A 17,689-nucleotide genomic window follows, 5' to 3' on the forward strand; every position below is an offset into this window, starting at 1 on the left:
CTTTGTAGCAGTTTTCATGTGCGCCTTTCTGTGCTTTAGAATTTCTACAAATCAGGTGCTGTGCTACGCAGCAAGTATTTGAAAAACACAACAGAAAGACAAATTAAAGTTGAGTTCACTACAAATCTGCTGTTGGTTTGTTAGTGGGATTATTCAAAACCTAAAAAACACAATTTCCAGTAAACATGGTAAAAATGTTGTTGATGAATTTTGTCATGTTCAAATTTAATATTTTATTTCTAATCAAACCACAATGGAGCTTTAATTCTCCACAGAACAGAAATATTAGTATCATCTGCAAACAACCAAATTCAATATACTTTGCAATTATCATAGATATACAGAATAAACAATTTCAGACCCAACACTGAACCCTGAGGGGCACCACAAGAAATGTCCAGACATGATGAACAGACATTACACAACTTCAGAAATTGTTGTCACTTACTTAAAGAACTGCAAGTTATGGTAAAGACTGCATTTATATAGTGCTTTTCCATCTGCATCAGAGACTCAAAGTGCTTTACAATAATGTCTTACATTTACCCCGATGTCAGGGTGCTGCCATGCAAGGCGCCCACTACACACCGGGAGCAACTAGGGGATTAAGGACCTTGCCCAAGGGCCCTTAATGATTTACCGGTCAGGCTGGGATTTGGACTGAGGATCCTCTGGTCTCAAGCCCAACACTTAACCACTAGTCCAGCACCTCCCCATTTTATTTTCTTTACCTTATCAATTCAAGTTGATCAAATCAAAACAAAAGGTAAAGGAATGGAAATTTACAGACTTTCACAGAACCTGCTAAAAAGGTTGTGAGCCAAAACGTGTCACATTTATTCCAACTGTAACAGGTACATTAAAACAATTTTTACTTATTTCATAAGAACCATATTATTTAATATGGTTTAATCTAAAACATACAAATGATGATGATGACGTGTTCCACCTTAAAAATTCTAACATATATTAAATGTTGGCTTACCCATTGAGTGGCAGTCTGGCCTGAGTCTGGATAGCAGTGGACGTGGGGAAATTGGAACTGCTGGCTAAGGTCACAAATGGCGCCTGTTGGAGCTGCATGAGTAATAAATAAGATTCTTGTCATTCAGGTATGAGTTTACGACAAGTTTACAGTACATAGACTTCTGGTCAGTCACTGATAAGTGGCAAATTATCCCAAAGACCAACAAGTTCTACTTTCAGGAAATTTTTAGACATCTCAAACTGGAATGAACCTGTGTGACATATTGAGCTGGCACGACTGCATAGCCGACATTCCCGGAGCCCGGAGCTGGTGCCAGGACCGTGCCTGGTGGAAGGTTGGTGAAATTGGGCTGGATCTGGGGTAGTGGAGTTGCAGGCATGATCAGGCGTTGCTGTGTCTGAGGGGTCGTCACCACCTGCGCTGCTGATGTCAAGGGCTTGGGTGCCACCTATAAAACAAACAAAGAAAGAAACAAATGCATGAATGCAACAACATCAAAGAAAGCAAAGAAATCAGATACATAGTAATGTTCCAAGTTACAGCTCATTTCATAAACGCTGTGACATGTGAGCAAGTAATTATGATCATTTTCTGTCTCAGAGTTTGAGGCGTTTAACAATCATCACCACACTGGACTACAAACACACATCGTAACATTAATGTGAATAACTGTGACTGTTTGAATTCATTTCCATGTTGACGTCTACTTTAAAAAAAGAAAGAAAAAGTGCAACATGAGCATGCAGACAAGAGGTGGATTTTGCCATTTACACACCTCTGAATCTTTATTAGAAGTTCAAGTTTTTTGCTGACAGACATAATTAAGGCCTACATAAGCCCTGAGGCCCATTAGTGCCCGTGATTATCCCCGGATACCCCAGCGTGAAGCTGATGAGAGTCTCCAGAAGAACTGCTGATATCACTAATTATTCTGAAATGAACAGATCATAGTGGAACAGCACCAAGAAACATCACTGTGCCAAACAAGATACGTGAATGTCTCCACAATTCAACATTTTCATCACATTTACAAACACACCTCTGATGGCCGAGGCCAGAAAAACCTGTGAATGCCTGGATTTTTGTCTTTTATCAAGCACAGTCTCATATCCAGACACTGTATGCTGCACTCAGCTTCTCCGGAGTTGTAATCAAAGCTGCTGATCTTCACAATCCCACCCAGGACCGAGCACTGAACAGTGCAGGAGTCAGAACCTATCCCTGATAAACAGCAGAATTCACTGGAAAGAATTCAAAGATTCTGTCCCTGCTCTGTGCAGTACTCACACTACCTGTGTATAAAATGACTATGATGTCCAGCAACTTGTACAGGTTCCTGTAAATTTTCAGGACATCCCAGAGAACAGCTAAGTGAACTGAATTAAATGTGTCTCTTTGATTTCCAGTTTGATTCAAAGAATACACTCCAGTGCCGGGACTGTGCTCACTCTTTGTCCAGTCGATTATGAACCACCACACTTAAGATCACAAAGGCAATGAACAAGTTGAGGACGGGGAAAGTTCTCAGAATCTGCAGTGTTGGGGCTGAACACAAAACATCAGTTCAGGTTGAGTCATATCAGATACTCAATACTGAAGCATGTAGATTTAAAAGAAAAAAATATCTGTGAAAAAAAATGTGAGCAGATAAAAAAAATATATATAAAATCACCTGCTTTATGGTTTGTGCTGAAACAATTGGGACGGACATCCTCACTGCTCCTGTGCCGACCACCACAGGCTTAGCTGTGAAGCAGAAACAACACAAGTTGCCAAAGAAGAGCTTTCAAGTCTGCATTCACTCTATTTCTCTGATCAATAATATGAAGGACACAATGGGTCAGTTCGTGTCCAAAAGGGACACCTGTTTGTGTGGAGCTGGTGCTGGCACAACCGGGCTGTCCGGTACTAGCAGCTGTGGTCGCTGTGACGAGGCGGACGTAGTGGAACCTGCTACCTGGCACCTGAATCTGCTGTATATTGGGCTGCGTGGCAAGAGGGATGATGGTCTTGAACTGGGAGTTGCTGACTCCTCCCACAGCCTGCACCGGCTTAATGCTCTGCAAATATATTAGAAGAAATAAAGCACTGAGACTTAATTCAAGCTAACAAACAACAAAAGACAAAAAAGCAGTATGTTGACAAAACAAATTGGTGACCATCGCTACAGGACTGACACTGAACAACAAAGTGTCAAACGAGCAAAACAAATAGCAGTTGATTTTTTTTTATTATTATTTGTGTTTTTGTTTTCTTGTTAACCAACCAACCAACCAACATTATTTATTAAGCACTTTAAAACAACCAAAGTGCTGTACAGAAAAGAAAAATCATCATAAAAGACATAATTCACATAAAATAGTAAACAAAATACAACTAAAATAATTAAAAGTCATAAAACATGAATAAAAATAACCATATGATAAAAACAATAAAATGAAGTAAAAGAATGAAGCCGACATCTCAAGTGCCAAAGGTCAAGGAGAAGAGATGGGTTTTCAACAGAGATTTAGAAGCAGACAGAGATGAAGCCTGTCTAATCTGCTGAGGCAGGTCATTCCAGAATTTGGAGCCGCAACAGCGACAAACACAAATAAACGCAGTCATTTCAAATACACAGCTGATGCAGTCACGTCCTGATCTTACCTGTGCAGATGACTGACTTGTGGCCACCTTGACTGGAGACGCAGATGTAGAGTGTTGAACTGCAAGGATCTGTTGACCAAGGGCTACGTTGATGGGCAGTGCCACAGACTTTGGAGGAGCACCGGAGGTTGGGGAAGCTACAGATACCACAGTCACCTGAGAAGACCAAACAAGTGCAACTGAGTCCCCAATACTGCAGGCAGATGTATCTCCAAAAATTTGAATATCACAAAAAGTACAATTTTTTTTGTCAGATTTTTGTTTGCTTAGAGACTTAAGTGAAAGTGAGTCAACACAACAGACCAGCCTTTCCCCAAGCGTAGAATTAATCTCTTGGCAGTATGCGTTGCTGAGTATTATTTACTTTTTCCTGTGGGCAAGATTTAATCAAATTGTATATGTCATGTTAATTCATCTTATTTATATCTATTTTCAATTCATTTTATTTTATCCATTACTATGATTCAGATCAGTTTAAACTAAAGTTGACGGCATTTGTCGTGGACTGTCTGTGACATCCAGGACTGTGTCGGGCAGTGAAGAAGAACTGACTGCTCTCACATATACAGCACCAGTCCATCAGCTTCATATACATAAACTGACATCAGATCTACAGACTATGTTGCAAAGACGTTCAGGGGAAATGTGTTTTTATTTCTGGTTTTCTTTTCTGAGACAGGGTTATTTAACAGAATGTGAATCTGGTCAGAATTTACTTCCTGTTCCACACTCCAGTCCAGTGGTGGCAGATTTCTGTCTATTTATAAATGCTCTCCGTCATGTTTGTCTGTTAAAGCAGAAACTGATCGGTATCTGAAGTGTGTATTATCTGAGTCCGATTCTTATGAAGCACTGCTTCATTTCGCTTACAGCAGAGATTCGGCGTAAGGAGTAAAGGAGTAAATACAGAATATAACAACATAATAGTTTACAAATATAGCTAACTCATGCAAAAAACTTTATTGATTTAGTTTGTTTTTGATTGGGCTCAAAGACTAGGCAATTAAAATCTCAACATTCAAAGAACTAGTTAATTTCATAATGCTTTCAGACTAGAGACTAGATAATTGCTTTCAGACTAGATAAAGATACATAACATAATACTGATGAGATTCTGCTTAGGATCAATTCACTTTTGTGCTCTTGAAAATGTGCCTGGAGAGCCTGAATGTGTACTACAATAAATGTTTCTTCTCAATGCATATTGTTTTGGATTGAACGGGGAGAAATAAAAGTTGTAGTACTGAAGTGGAAAGAAAGGGAGTCCAAATTGGCTCTAAAATGAGCAACAACAACAATAATTATAGATGACACCATCGCCATGAGGAATTATGCAGGCTTTGGGGATAGACTAGCTTGTTACTCCCGGTACTTTAACATAATATTTTACGACAAAAAATAAAATTAATTCTGCTAAATTATCTCTTATAAGTTCATCTGAACATTAAATCATTAACATACCTGTGTTTGTGACGAATTGTTAAGTTAAAAGCGAATTGAACGACGAACGAGTGAACGGGTAGAAATTTAGTTGAAGACAGATTTGGAGCAGGAAGCTGAGAAAGATGTCTGGGACATCGAGACACACCGCACTATGCCTCGTCTCGCACCGCTAATGTGAGCGTAAAGAGAATCTGCAGTGGTAGAGTTGCCGTGATTTTTAACCAATCAAAATGCATGTCGTCTTCACATTGCGGATTCCGAGATGGCCGCCTCCATCTCGGTAAACACACAGGGTTCTAGCTTGGATAAAATTTTAGCGTAGTGGTAATGTCAAGAGAGCAAAGCGACCGGGGGGTGCAGAAAGGGAGAAGCTTTTGAAAATTCAAGCTAAAAATTGGCCATTCTAGGGGTACCCAAAGGGGAAAAGCCAGGTACGACAGCCCAAGTCCCTTCATCATGTCCAGAAGGGGGAAGTTTGTTGAGTGGGCAATCTCATTCTGGATTAGCCAGTACATGACCCTCAGTGAGGCAGTCGGAGTCCATGGACATTTTTATGTCAAGACTTAAAACCTATTTTTATTCTCTTTCTTATAAGTAGTTTTTATTTTGTTATGTTTTATTCTTTTACTTCTGTTTTTAATTAAGTAGTTGAATTTTTTTTTATTTGTATTTATTTAATTTTTTATGTTGAACTGTTCTGTGTGAGGCACCTTGAGACGGCTTTTGTTGTAATTTGGCGCTTTATAAGCTGATTAAATTGAAACTGAACATTTTATTGAGTCTTAAAGTAAATAAATATGAAATTGGTTACTGGATCCTTAAACTCTGGACATAATAAACTCTACATGGTGGATCCTTGATCTCTGGACATAAACAGAAATAAAATCTGTTAGTTTTTGTCAAAAGCATTTCCTTTCAGACATTATTATTGGCATTAATGTATTTCCATACCTATGAGCTGAGCTCTTGCAGATGTGCTGCAGGTCAGGTTTATAAAGAATGCAGGACGTCTCATTCTGGGAGGAAAAAACATTTTAGTGGATTGTAATTTATTGTCTGTATTGCAACGTTTGTAAGAGGTGTCATTTTATTTAAAGCAGCGATTCGTTTTGAAGTTATTAATTCCGAGCGGACTCTGTCTCAGAGAGACAGAGTCAGAGAGCCGTGCAGCGTTTGAAGCTCGTTTCTCGACTGCAACAAGACAAGAGTCCCAGTTAGTGACTTTAATCCACACAAAAATGACTCATGATATTTTAATGGCTTTCAGAGGGGTTAAGAAGCAGACTTACCGCTTCTGAAGAGCAGCGAATCAAAGAGCCACGGGCCATTGAATCGAAGCATTGCTTCGATTCACGCTTCAAACTGGAGTCGCGCTGCAGCAACGGTTGATTACAGACGCTGTACTGAAAATCATAACTGTCCAAAATAAGCATAACGGGCCGTAACGCAAGTCTGCGCTAGCTAGAACCCTGAACACACCACTATTTTATGATAAATTTCTCAGCGATTTGGAGTTTTTCCGCTAAAATACCATTTCACAGATTTGAGGAAATAAAAATTAATGTTTTGCTAGTTCTTTCAGATGGCGAGATTTTGCAAAAAGACGGAAATCCATCCAAAGATGGCGAATAAGCATCCATGCTTTCACTACTAATGATCCACTTGTGAAGGAAGATATGTTCTCAGAGACTTTTTTGAACATGTGTGTGTGTTAACAGAATTAGCATGAAAAAGAAAATCAGATTAGAACACACTTGGTGTCTCAGTTTTTAAAAAGAAGCTCTAACACCATATTTCAATGAATAAAACCATTTCCCGAAAAACTGGATGTGCCTCACTTCACTATTTCAGCCACAGATAAATCCATCCATCCATCCATCCATCCATTTTCTTCCGCTTTATCCGGAGTTGGGTCGCAGGAGCAGCAGCTCAAGCAAAGCTGCCCAGACCTCCTGATCCACACACACCTCCCCCAGCTCCTCTGGGGGAACCCCAAGGCGTTCCCAAGCCAGCCAAGAGATGTAGTCCCTCCAGCGTGTCCTGGGTCTTCCCCGGGGCCTCCTCCCGATGGGACGTGCCTAGAACACCTCTCCAGTGAGGCGTCCAGGGGGCATCCGGAAAAGATGCCAGAGCCACCTCAGCTGGCTCCTTTCGACGTGGAGGAGCAGCGGCTCGACTCCGAGCTTCTCCCGAGTGACCGAGCTCCTCACCCTATCTCTAAGGGAGCGCCCAGCCACCCTGTGGAGGAAACTCACCTCAGCAGCCTGCAGTCACGATCTCGTTCTTTCAGTCATGAGCCAAATCTCATGACCACAGGCGAGGGTTGGAACACAGATCGATCGACAAATCAAGAGCTTTGCCCTCCTGCTCAGCTCTCTCTTCACCACAACGGTCCGATACAGCGACCGCATCACTGCAGATGCTGCACCGATCCGTCTGTCGATCTCATGCCCCAATTCGTCCCTCACTTGTGAACAAGACCCCGAGATACTTAAACTCCTCCACTTGAGGCAAGGACACTCCACCGACCTGAAGAGGGCAAAGCACCTTTTTCCGGTCGAGAACCATGGCCTCGGATTTGGAGGTGCTGATTTTCATCCCGGACGTTTCACACTCGGCTGCAAACCGCTCCAGTGCACGCTGAAGGTCCTGATTTGACGAAGCCAACAGAACCACATCGTCCGCCAACAGCAGAGACAAGATTCTGTGGTTCCCAAACCGGACCCCCTCTACACCCTGACTGTGCCTAGAAATTCTGTCCATAAAGGTAATGAACAGAACCGGTGACAAAGGGCAGCCCTGGCGTTGGCCAACGTGCACTGGAAACAGGTTTGACTTACTACCAGCAATGTGAACCAAGCTCCTGCTGCGGTTGTACAGGGATCGGATAGCCCTTAGCAAAGGACCCTGGACCCCGTACTTGCGGAGCACCCCCCACAGGGTGCCCCACCACCGAGTTTGGGGATTGCCGCCACTACAGGCACCAGAGACACCAGCCGCATCAACAATGGAGGTGGAGAACATGGTTCACTTGGACTCCATGTCTCCAACCTCCCTGAGATCTGGTAGAAGCTCTCCTGGAGGTGGGAGTTGAAGACCTCGCTGACACAGGGTTCCACCAGTGGTTCCCAGCAGACCCTCATGATACGTTTGGACCTGCCAGGTCTGACCGGCTTCCTCCCCTCCCAGCAGATCCAACTCACCACCAGGTGGTGATCGGCTGACAGCTCACCCCCTCTCTTCACCCGAGTGTCCGAGACACATGGCCGAAGGTCAGATGATACAACTACAAAGTCGACTATCAACCTCCGGCTCAGGGTGTCCTGGTGCCACGTGCACTTATGGACACGCTTGTGCTCGAACATGGTGTTCGTGATGGACAAACTGTGACTAGCACAGAAGTCCAACAACTGAACACCACTGAGTTCAGATCGGGGAGGCCGTGCTTTCCGATCAACCCCCTCCAGGTCTCACTGTCGCCGCCCACGTGGGCGTTGAAATCCCCCAGGAGAACAATAGAGTCCCCAGTCGCAGCACTATCTAGTACCCTCCCAGGGACTCCAAGAAGGTCGGGTACTCTGCACTGCTGCTCGGCCCGTAGGCCGAGACAACAGTGAGAGACCTGCCCCCGACCCGAAGGAGTAGAGATGTGACCCTCTCATTCACTGGGGTGAACTCCAACACATGGCGACTGAGCTAGGGAGCAATAAGCAATGCTACCCCAGCGCTCCGCCTCTCCCCATGGGCAACGCCAGAAAAGTGGAGCGTCCAGCTCCTCTCCAGGAGTTGGGTACCAGAGCCCAAGCTGTGTGTGGAGGTGAGCCCGACTATCTCTAGTCGGTATCTCTCGACATCCCGCACAAGCTCAGGCTCCTCCCCCCCCAAGCAAGGTGACGTTCCACGTCCCAACAGCCAGGGGCTGTCAGCACAGACCGGGCCGCCGGGCCACCCGCCCTCGACTGCCACCCAATCCTCTCTGCACCCGACCCCCATGGCCCCCTCTGCAAGTGGTGAACCCACAGGAGGGCGGGCCCATGTCGCACCAGGCACTTGAGCATGAGCCCCAACACCAGGCCTGGCTCCAGGGTGGGGCCCCGGCTCCGCTTACCGGGCGACGTCTCGGTCCTTGATTTTGTACTGGTCATGGGAGCTTCTGAAAACTCTAACACAATAAAACTCATGGTCTGACACAGACCATGAGTTTTAGACAGATAAATGTATTAATTAATTATTACCTCTGCAATACTTAAAATGACAAACTAACATGTCTGTACCATTTTCTGTGGCTGTGCAGTCAGCATGCAACTTGAAAAACTCTACCCAACGTCTTGGCAATGTACACTGGAACACCACGTGCCAAGAGGATGATGGATGAGAACCTCCCTCACTGTATTATGATAGTCAAAGACAGCAGTTATGACAGTTCCCTGTGTTTTAGCTTGGGAGTCTATAAAATGTGAGTATGAACTGTACGGGGTCAATGAGTAAATGTTCAGTACTGCAGCACATACCTTGGTGGGAGTCTTAAGTGGTGAAATGGCTATTTTTTTGCCAGAGATACTCTGGATGCTGGTGGTGTGAGGCTCAGAAATTGTGATGGTCTTTGGTGGAATTGCAGAGGAATTCTGAGTTAGTACACGTCCTGTGATCAGAAAGATCAATAAACGATTATTTAAAGACAGCAGAAACATCTGAAAGTACAGGAGGAGGGTCAACATAACAATGCACACATCGTAATATACTGGCTTGAAAGTGAACAATGCCCACAGTAAACTGAACACTTAACAATACCTCTGTACGTACCGGCAATGACAGGAGACACTGCTGTCTGCGTACTGAGACCTTTGGTGTTCACCGTTTTCGTGATGATAAATTTGATTGGTGCAGCTGAGGATGGTGGTGTTTTCTTAGCAATCTGGAGATATTTGATAATGTTAAGATGGATCATATTCACACATTCACACATTGAAGACCAGAACGTGAATACATTTAAAATTAAATAAACCAAGCGGGCAAAACTAGAATACATTACTGTGTTGAACTGAACAGACTAATTGCATCATCAGTTAACTTCAGTAATAATCAGCAGCACTGATTACTGAAGTTACTGATTACTGTTTTAGCAGTATTTTTTGCATAAAGCACATAGTATCCCAATTTTTGCTCATCAACCTCTTCCTCCTGAAACCTTTCCTGGAAGTAATCATTCCACCTTCCTCTGTCTAAAAGTCACACTAAGTACCTTTGTCCATGGGACAAGCAGGTTTTCTGTAGCACGTAAGGGCACTAAACAACACCTACAATCCAGTTGGAGTGCACAAAAATGTACAACAATCATCCCAGGGTGGTAGCTATTAGAGCCCGACTGATACTGTACATCTGTTGGTCGATAATAACTCAAGATATGAGCCTTTCACAAACATTTTAGTATTGTGTTTTGTACTTTTTTTTTTGCAGACATGAAAACTTTTATTCTACAAAATAAACAATGTAGAAAATCACTTTGGCTGTTAGAAATTGTGTCATTACGAGGGCTGTGCCATTTGGTATGCTATCCACTTCACTTTGGTCAAGGAAAAAAGATCTTTACTATCCCTGTGGTGAAATTTTTGTGCAGCCAGGAAAGAGACAGTCACTGCCACAATCATACAGACAACAACAACAGTAATAAATACAGAGAAAAGACATGCCAGATCACTTATTTAGCAGGGAACCTATTTAACAGAGAAATGGCAGCAGGGACAAAGGAAAACTTACACCCGTTAGTCCTGCACTTTGCCTTTTTCATTATGGTTGTTTTAGTGTGTTTTCTTTGACTGGCAATGTTTCTCCTCTTGTGGTTTGTAATGTTAAGCATCATTGCTGCTGAGTAATCTACCGAAGTTGTTACTTAGTGCTGTTCTGCAAAAAGGAGCAAGTGTTTCTCTCCTATTTCTGTCAGCCATGTTGCCGTGTTAGTGGAGGAGGGAAGAGAGCGCAAACGGCAGTCTGAAGACACCCGAGTGTGCTGGAAGGCTGTAAAATCCACTCAGTGTGTGTGTGACAGATCCCTCACAGCCATGACCATCCACAAAAAGTCTCTGCTGTGTGTGCGCGCATGGAGGTAAAGTAGATCAGCCCCCCCTCGTCAAAGGGATTGGTTTTTAGTCTGGTTGGTAGAGTGATACTAACCCAAGCTGTGTTTGAAACCAGCACAAACACACTGGCGGCCTGAAATTGTCTGCGGCACAGACTCCACCCCCTTTACAAATTTAAAACCTACAGACAGAGGAATCTGACCGCTGTAAAGCTGATGTCCTTAAGTAACAGCATCATTCTGCTTTACACAATCAGCAGTGACATTACCAGTGCCAGACAACAACCAATAAGGATGCACTGTTTTTCACAGATGAGAACTTTTTACTTAGCATCATCCAAGCATGCATAGCTTAAGTTATCATCATCATAAGCTACTTATCTTTATGACCAAGTGTGACAGCGTCTGTGGCCATATTAGAGTGTAACTATTTTGGCAGGAGGGTAAAGTAGCATGTTTGGTGGGGTGGGGGAATTGACGTGCAATCCCTCTGTAAAAACAGCAAAAACTGTGACAAAAGGTCCATTTTAGTCTGTACAGGGGTCAAACGTCAAAGGTGCTCCAGTCTGGGGGAGGGGGGGTTAAATGCAAATACTGGTTGACGTTACAGGGTTTAAAAAGGAAAAGTTTGCACCATCTGTTATGCTTAGTTATCATGTAATGAGTAACATCTCACATAATCCAGTGAACATTGACCTTGTTTGACCATTACTCTGGAGACCAAGCTCATCAACTCAGTCAAAACTAATCCACTGATTAATCATATTAGCTCAACCAATAATGTAAAAAAATAAAATAAAATACAGATGCACACACTTTTGTGTTGGCCAGGGTATACAGAGCCTGAAGTTTAAGTTTTGTTTAGTCCCTTTAAGTGGTTCTGATTAGGTCAAAGCTGGCTTCTGGCCCATGGACTCCTTTACTAGCAGTCTGCCTCACCACTTTTGCAGTAGCTGCTCAGATGTCCAGCATCTCTTCATCACCATACAGTGCCAGTCTCACTTCCTCTCAGAATTTCAAACAACAGTCTCCTACAGCTTCCACCATATGACCCTCGGCTCAGCCCTCATTCTTGTCTTTTTCACATTCAGAATCAACCTACAACTCCCACTTAGTGCTCTCGAGCTATGCTTTCCCCTCTTCACCACCTTACACTCTCCAATCTCTTTCAATGTGCACCTTCTGCAGTGGATACAGTCCAACAGTGTGCACCCTCCTTTGATTCTTTAAATCTGACACTCTGAATCTCAACCACCGCACTTCTCACCTTTGTCCTCTCCCACTGCCTCCGGACACACCTCACTCCGCTCCTTCTGCTTCACGTAACAGCAGCATAGTTTAAATTCGTGTTCTGCTGGATAACAGTACTGGTGGCAGTTGTCAATCCAGCCCTTGACCAATCCATTACGGAAATCCGATTTATGATGCGGATATTTGAGGAATTTGAAAAACACAGATTGATGCAATGTTTTGTGGGAGTGGTTTGTGTTAAGTCCTCCAGAGGAGGCATGTCACTTGAAGCTGTTAGAACATGAAGCTTTGGAAACCTTCCATCATTCCCAACTGAACAAAACACTGACACTCAGAAGGAGCTTTGAAACTCAGTGCACTTTAGTGCAGAAACTGATGCTCAGAACATCTCTGCTCAGCTCACATCACTGTCCTCATTCACACCTGGAATTAAAGTGTGTCTCGTATCCAGATATGATTCCAACCCAATTTAATTTACACCTGAAATGAATGTGCCTCCACCAACTTCAGTGAAAACTGATTACGCTCTGATGTCCAGCTCACAGCACTCCAGTTTTGCACAGGTCAAAAAAAGAAAGAAAAAAGTGGTAGCTGGGCCACTGCATCTTATTTTATCTTTAAATGATTTATTTGCTTTATAAAGCAGGGAAATAAGCAGCCTTCAGCAACTACAAAGCTGCAGAGGAGAAACATGATTATACAGCTGCTTAGCTGGATGCAGGGATGCAAAAATGGAGGGACGGGAGGGGGACGTTCACAAAAACATGTACGCACCATCAAACTATTATTTTTTTTTAATTTGCATAAGACTGCAATTGATGTTATCCAAAAAGACCTGTGCAGCCACGCAGACGAGGGTCCTGGTTTAAAAAGAAAAGAAATAAAAGAAAACTACCGTCCATGCAGTAGCTGTATGTGGACTGAAAATGCATTTCCATTTACTCTGTTTCAAAGTGGTCTCAATGTGTCTGCACTAGATCTACCTATTAGCCACACAACCAAAAGCTAAGAGAAATGCAAGTCAAGTCTGGGAGCACATAGTGGTGTTGCACTTTACTGCATCACAACACCTTCAAACTGTCTCCATTTGTCCCTGACTGCCGCTGGAGACGGTTTGGCCAGTCGCAAGTCACAATCAGTCTTCACTGGCTTCTGGGCATATTTATACCAGTCACTTCATGTGGTCAAGTACTCTGATTAAAATTCAATCACCAAAAATGCCTTTTAATGCCAGGTGTATATCCTCCTGCCTGCCAGGACACACACACACACACAACAAAAATATAAACGCAACACTTTTGGTTTTGCTCCCATTTTGTATGAGATGAACTCAAAGATCTAAAACTTTTTCCACATACACAATATCACCATTTCCCTCAAATATTGTTCACAAACCAGTCTAAATCTGTGATAGTGAGCACTTCTCCTTTGCTGAGATAATCCATCCCACCTCACAGGTGTGCCATATCAAGATGCTGATTAGACACCATGATTAGTGCACAGGTGTGCCTTAGACTGCCCACAATAAAAGGCCACTCTGAAAGGTGCAGTTTTATCACACAGCACAATGCCACAGATGTCGCAAGATTTGAGGGAGCGTGCAATTGGCATGCTGACAGCAGGAATGTCAACCAGAGCTGTTGCTCGTGTATTGAATGTTCATTTCTCTACCATAAGCCGTCTCCAAAGGCGTTTCAGAGAATTTGGCAGTACATCCAACCAGCCTCACAACTGCAGACCACGTGTAACCACACCAGCCCAGGACCTCCACATCTAGCATGTTCACCTCCAAGATCGTCTGAGACCAGCCACTCGGACAGCTGCTGAAACAATCGGTTTGTATAACCAAAGAATTTCTGCACAAACTGTCAGAAACCGTCTCAGGGAAGCTCATCTGCATGCTCGTTGTCTTCATCGGGGTCTCGACCTGACTCCAGTTCGTCGTCGTAACCGACTTGAGTGGGCAAATGCTCACATTCGCTGGCGTTTGGCACGTTGGAGAGGTGTTCTCTTCACGGATGAATCCCGGTTCACACTGTTCAGGGCAGATGGCAGACAGCGTGTGTGGCGTCGTGTGGGTGAGCGGTTTTCTGATGTCAATGTTGTGGATCGAGTGGCCCATGGTGGTGGTGGGGTTATGGTATGGGCAGGCGTCTGTTATGGATGAAGAACACAGGTGCATTTTATTGATGGCATTTTGAATGCACAGAGATACCGTGACGAGATCCTGAGGCCCATTGTTGTGCCATACATCCAAGAACATCACCTCATGTTGCAGCAGGATAATGCACGGCCCCATGTTGCAAGGATCTGTACACAATTCTTGGAAGCTGAAAATGTCCCAGTTCTTGCATGGCCGGCATACTCCCCGGACATGTCACCCATTGAGCATGTTTGGGATGCTCTGGACCGGCGTATACGACAGCGTGTACCAGTTCCTGCCAATATCCAGCAACTTCCCACAGCCATTGACGAGGAGTGGACCAACATTCCACAGGCCACAATTGACAACCTGATCAACTCTATGCGAAGGAGATGTGTTGCACTGCATGAGGCAAATGGTGGTCACACCAGATACTGACTGGTATCCCCCCCCCCCCAATAAAACAAAACTGCACCTTTCAGAGTGGCATTTTATTGTGGGCAGTCTAAGGCACACCTGTGCACTAATCATGGTGTCTAATCAGCATCTTGATATGGCACACCTGTGAGGTGGGATGGATTATCTCAGCAAAGGAGAAGTGCTCACTATCACAGATTTAGACTGGTTTGTGAACAATATTTGAGGGAAATGGTGATATTGTGTATGTGGAAAAAGTTTTAGATCTTTGAGTTCATCTCATACAAAATGGGAGCAAAACCAAAAGTGTTACGTTTATATTTTTGTTGAGTGTATATATATATATATATATATATATATATATATATATGTCCTGGCAGTCAGGAGGATATGGGGTAAGTCTGCTGCATGAGATGATGTCATAGAGCTGGTTGAAGTAGATCTAGTAACTGGTCACTCACTCAGGAACAGCATTTTTATAGTCATACGAAGCTATAAGTGACAGGTGGAGCGTGGAAATCTTCTAACTTGTCTATTTAATCCAGACAACATAGAGAGTAACACTAAATACAATAAAACTCACATATAATGGATTCAGGTTGACCAGCGAATTTTGTCCATTATAATCGAAATACATTATATGTATAAAACGGACAAAATCCATTATACGTCTGTAACAGATTAGTTACAGTCAGGAGGCGATGAGCGATCTACGGGGAATCCTGAATCGGACCTGCCTCATTTAATGGTAGGGTCAAAACTTCATCTGAAAAAAAATAAATAAATCGACGCCGGCCTTAAATAAGCACTGGACATTTGGTCGAGTCACGCTTTTTTTTTTTTTTTTTTTAAGTCCACTGCGGAGTGGTACCTAAAAATCCTAAAGCTTGATTTATGCTTCCACAACTCTGTGGCCACGCAATGATGTCAACATGTGAATGACCCTTAAAGTTCTCTGTCATGTTGGTGGGCATCTTAATGCATTTTACCACAGGAACAGTGGCTTTTTCTGGATCAATTTGTCCCTCAATGAGCTCCACTTCTTTATACAATCATCAACCTCCAAACCAACAGTATGTGCAATTTCCCTCCATAAATTGGTCATGTTGTAAAGTTGGGCATATTTACAGACTTTTCTCCCAAACATTCCTCTATTTGATCCATGATTGAAATGTAATTGGCATGCGCACTGCAAAAACTTTTAAAATATGACAGAAGAGGAAGGAGTGAAAGCGAAGAAGTGACCAATCACAACCCTTGCTGTCTCCGTTGCTTCGACCAGGCTACGGAGAGAGTTTGCAGCCACGCAGAGGGCTCTGATCTAAAGCATTTGTCTTTGGTTCATCACATCCGGGGATATGTGTGAAACTAAACACCATATTAAAGATAAACTTTATTGATCTCAGAGGAGAAATTAAAGTGCCAGCAGCAAGCAGCATTTTGCTAATAATCGCTGGCCTTGAATAAAAGCCTGCCTCATTGAGGCGCCAGGTCTGAGCGTAGTTTGAAAAAAAAATAATAATAAATGCCCAGGCGTGTAATCAATGAAATATAAGTACCCACTTTCCTCAAATCGGTGAGTGTCAGTGCAGAACTTCATTTCATACCTCTGTTACTGGACACGTTCAAACTGCTCTGTCCGGTACATGCGAGGGGTTTTTAATGGAAATGACGGGGCGGGGCGTTTTGTCCAATGGTGGTTATTACATGAAAAAAAAAAACATACAAAAACATTGGGTCTTTTGTTTTTGTCCAGTGAGTGAGAGCATCCAGTTTATACGATAATGCCTTCCGCAAGTTTTACTGTATGTGTGTGTGTGTGTATATACACACACAACGCTCGGAATTTAACTGTTCCATTGTCATTTTAAGTCCTTCACAGATATTTCCACTTCATGAACAGAAGGAATTCAGGAAATAAGAACCAACTATTGATAGCCTCCTTTGCAGCGAGAAACTTTGACGGCACAGACTTTCGAGCAACTTTGTGTTTCATTTGTTTTCCATGTGAAGCATACTTCAAGTGGTCCTGACACCAGATGCATTCAGCTTCCTCACGTAGTCTGAGAAATAATCTCTGAGCTCATCATTTTCCTCCAGCCATGACCGTATAAACTCGTATTTGATTACTGTATGTCATCAGTCAGCGTAATGTTATCATGCCCTTACCGTGTGGACGCCAAAATCTTACTGTTGTCACAATGCCAGAGTCCTAACATTTCATCCTACCTCTGAAACACAGTACCATTTCAAAAAATATCAGAGACCAAATGCTCAAACAAACAGTGTGAAAAGTCTGTAGTGTGTGGTAACACTTCCACAAAAAAAAAAAAAAAAAAAAAGATATGTAGCATGTGCAGAAACAGTGACATGCCAAATCTGTCTTGCTGGTCTGAAGGCCTAATCCATGTGGCAGCAAATTTACAAAGTTGCACAGAGTTAATATGAAGTCTTTTAATCTCACCTGTTGCCTGCTTTCAGTCAGACTCATCACAACCTGCTGAAAAACTGTTATCCACAGAAGACACCCTTGTTTTAGAATACTACGTCTGGAAATACTTTAATTCCTTATTGAGCGTGAGTGCGTCTGCATGTGCATGTGTGGGGGGTCTGTCCGTCTGAGAGACATGGGACTATGACGTTTCAGAAACCTGTCCAGTGACACATGCCATAAGAAATCCCGCTAGGGAAAGTATTTGCTGCCTGATCAAGCTGCACAGTCATT

General features: G+C 43.2%; 1 protein-coding gene across 3 annotated transcripts in view; it reads right to left on the reverse strand.

The window, feature by feature from the left end:
* Positions 1-17,689, reverse strand: part of lin54 (lin-54 DREAM MuvB core complex component) — a 35,343-nt gene that overhangs the window by 8,354 nt on the left and 9,300 nt on the right. For all 3 annotated transcript variants that reach the window (XM_034192448.1, XM_034192447.1, XM_034192446.1), the window contains exons 3-9: positions 9,881-9,992; positions 9,589-9,719; positions 3,635-3,790; positions 2,853-3,048; positions 2,661-2,734; positions 1,239-1,436; positions 986-1,077 (exon numbers count right to left, since the gene is read on the reverse strand). In XM_034192448.1, coding sequence (XP_034048339.1) covers positions 986-1,077; positions 1,239-1,436; positions 2,661-2,734; positions 2,853-3,048; positions 3,635-3,790; positions 9,589-9,719; positions 9,881-9,992 — 959 coding nt within the window. The remainder of the gene's footprint in view (positions 1-985; positions 1,078-1,238; positions 1,437-2,660; positions 2,735-2,852; positions 3,049-3,634; positions 3,791-9,588; positions 9,720-9,880; positions 9,993-17,689) is intronic.

This window comes from Thalassophryne amazonica, chromosome 17 (assembly GCF_902500255.1).
Source record: "Thalassophryne amazonica chromosome 17, fThaAma1.1, whole genome shotgun sequence".
Lineage (NCBI taxonomy): Eukaryota > Metazoa > Chordata > Actinopteri > Batrachoidiformes > Batrachoididae > Thalassophryne > Thalassophryne amazonica.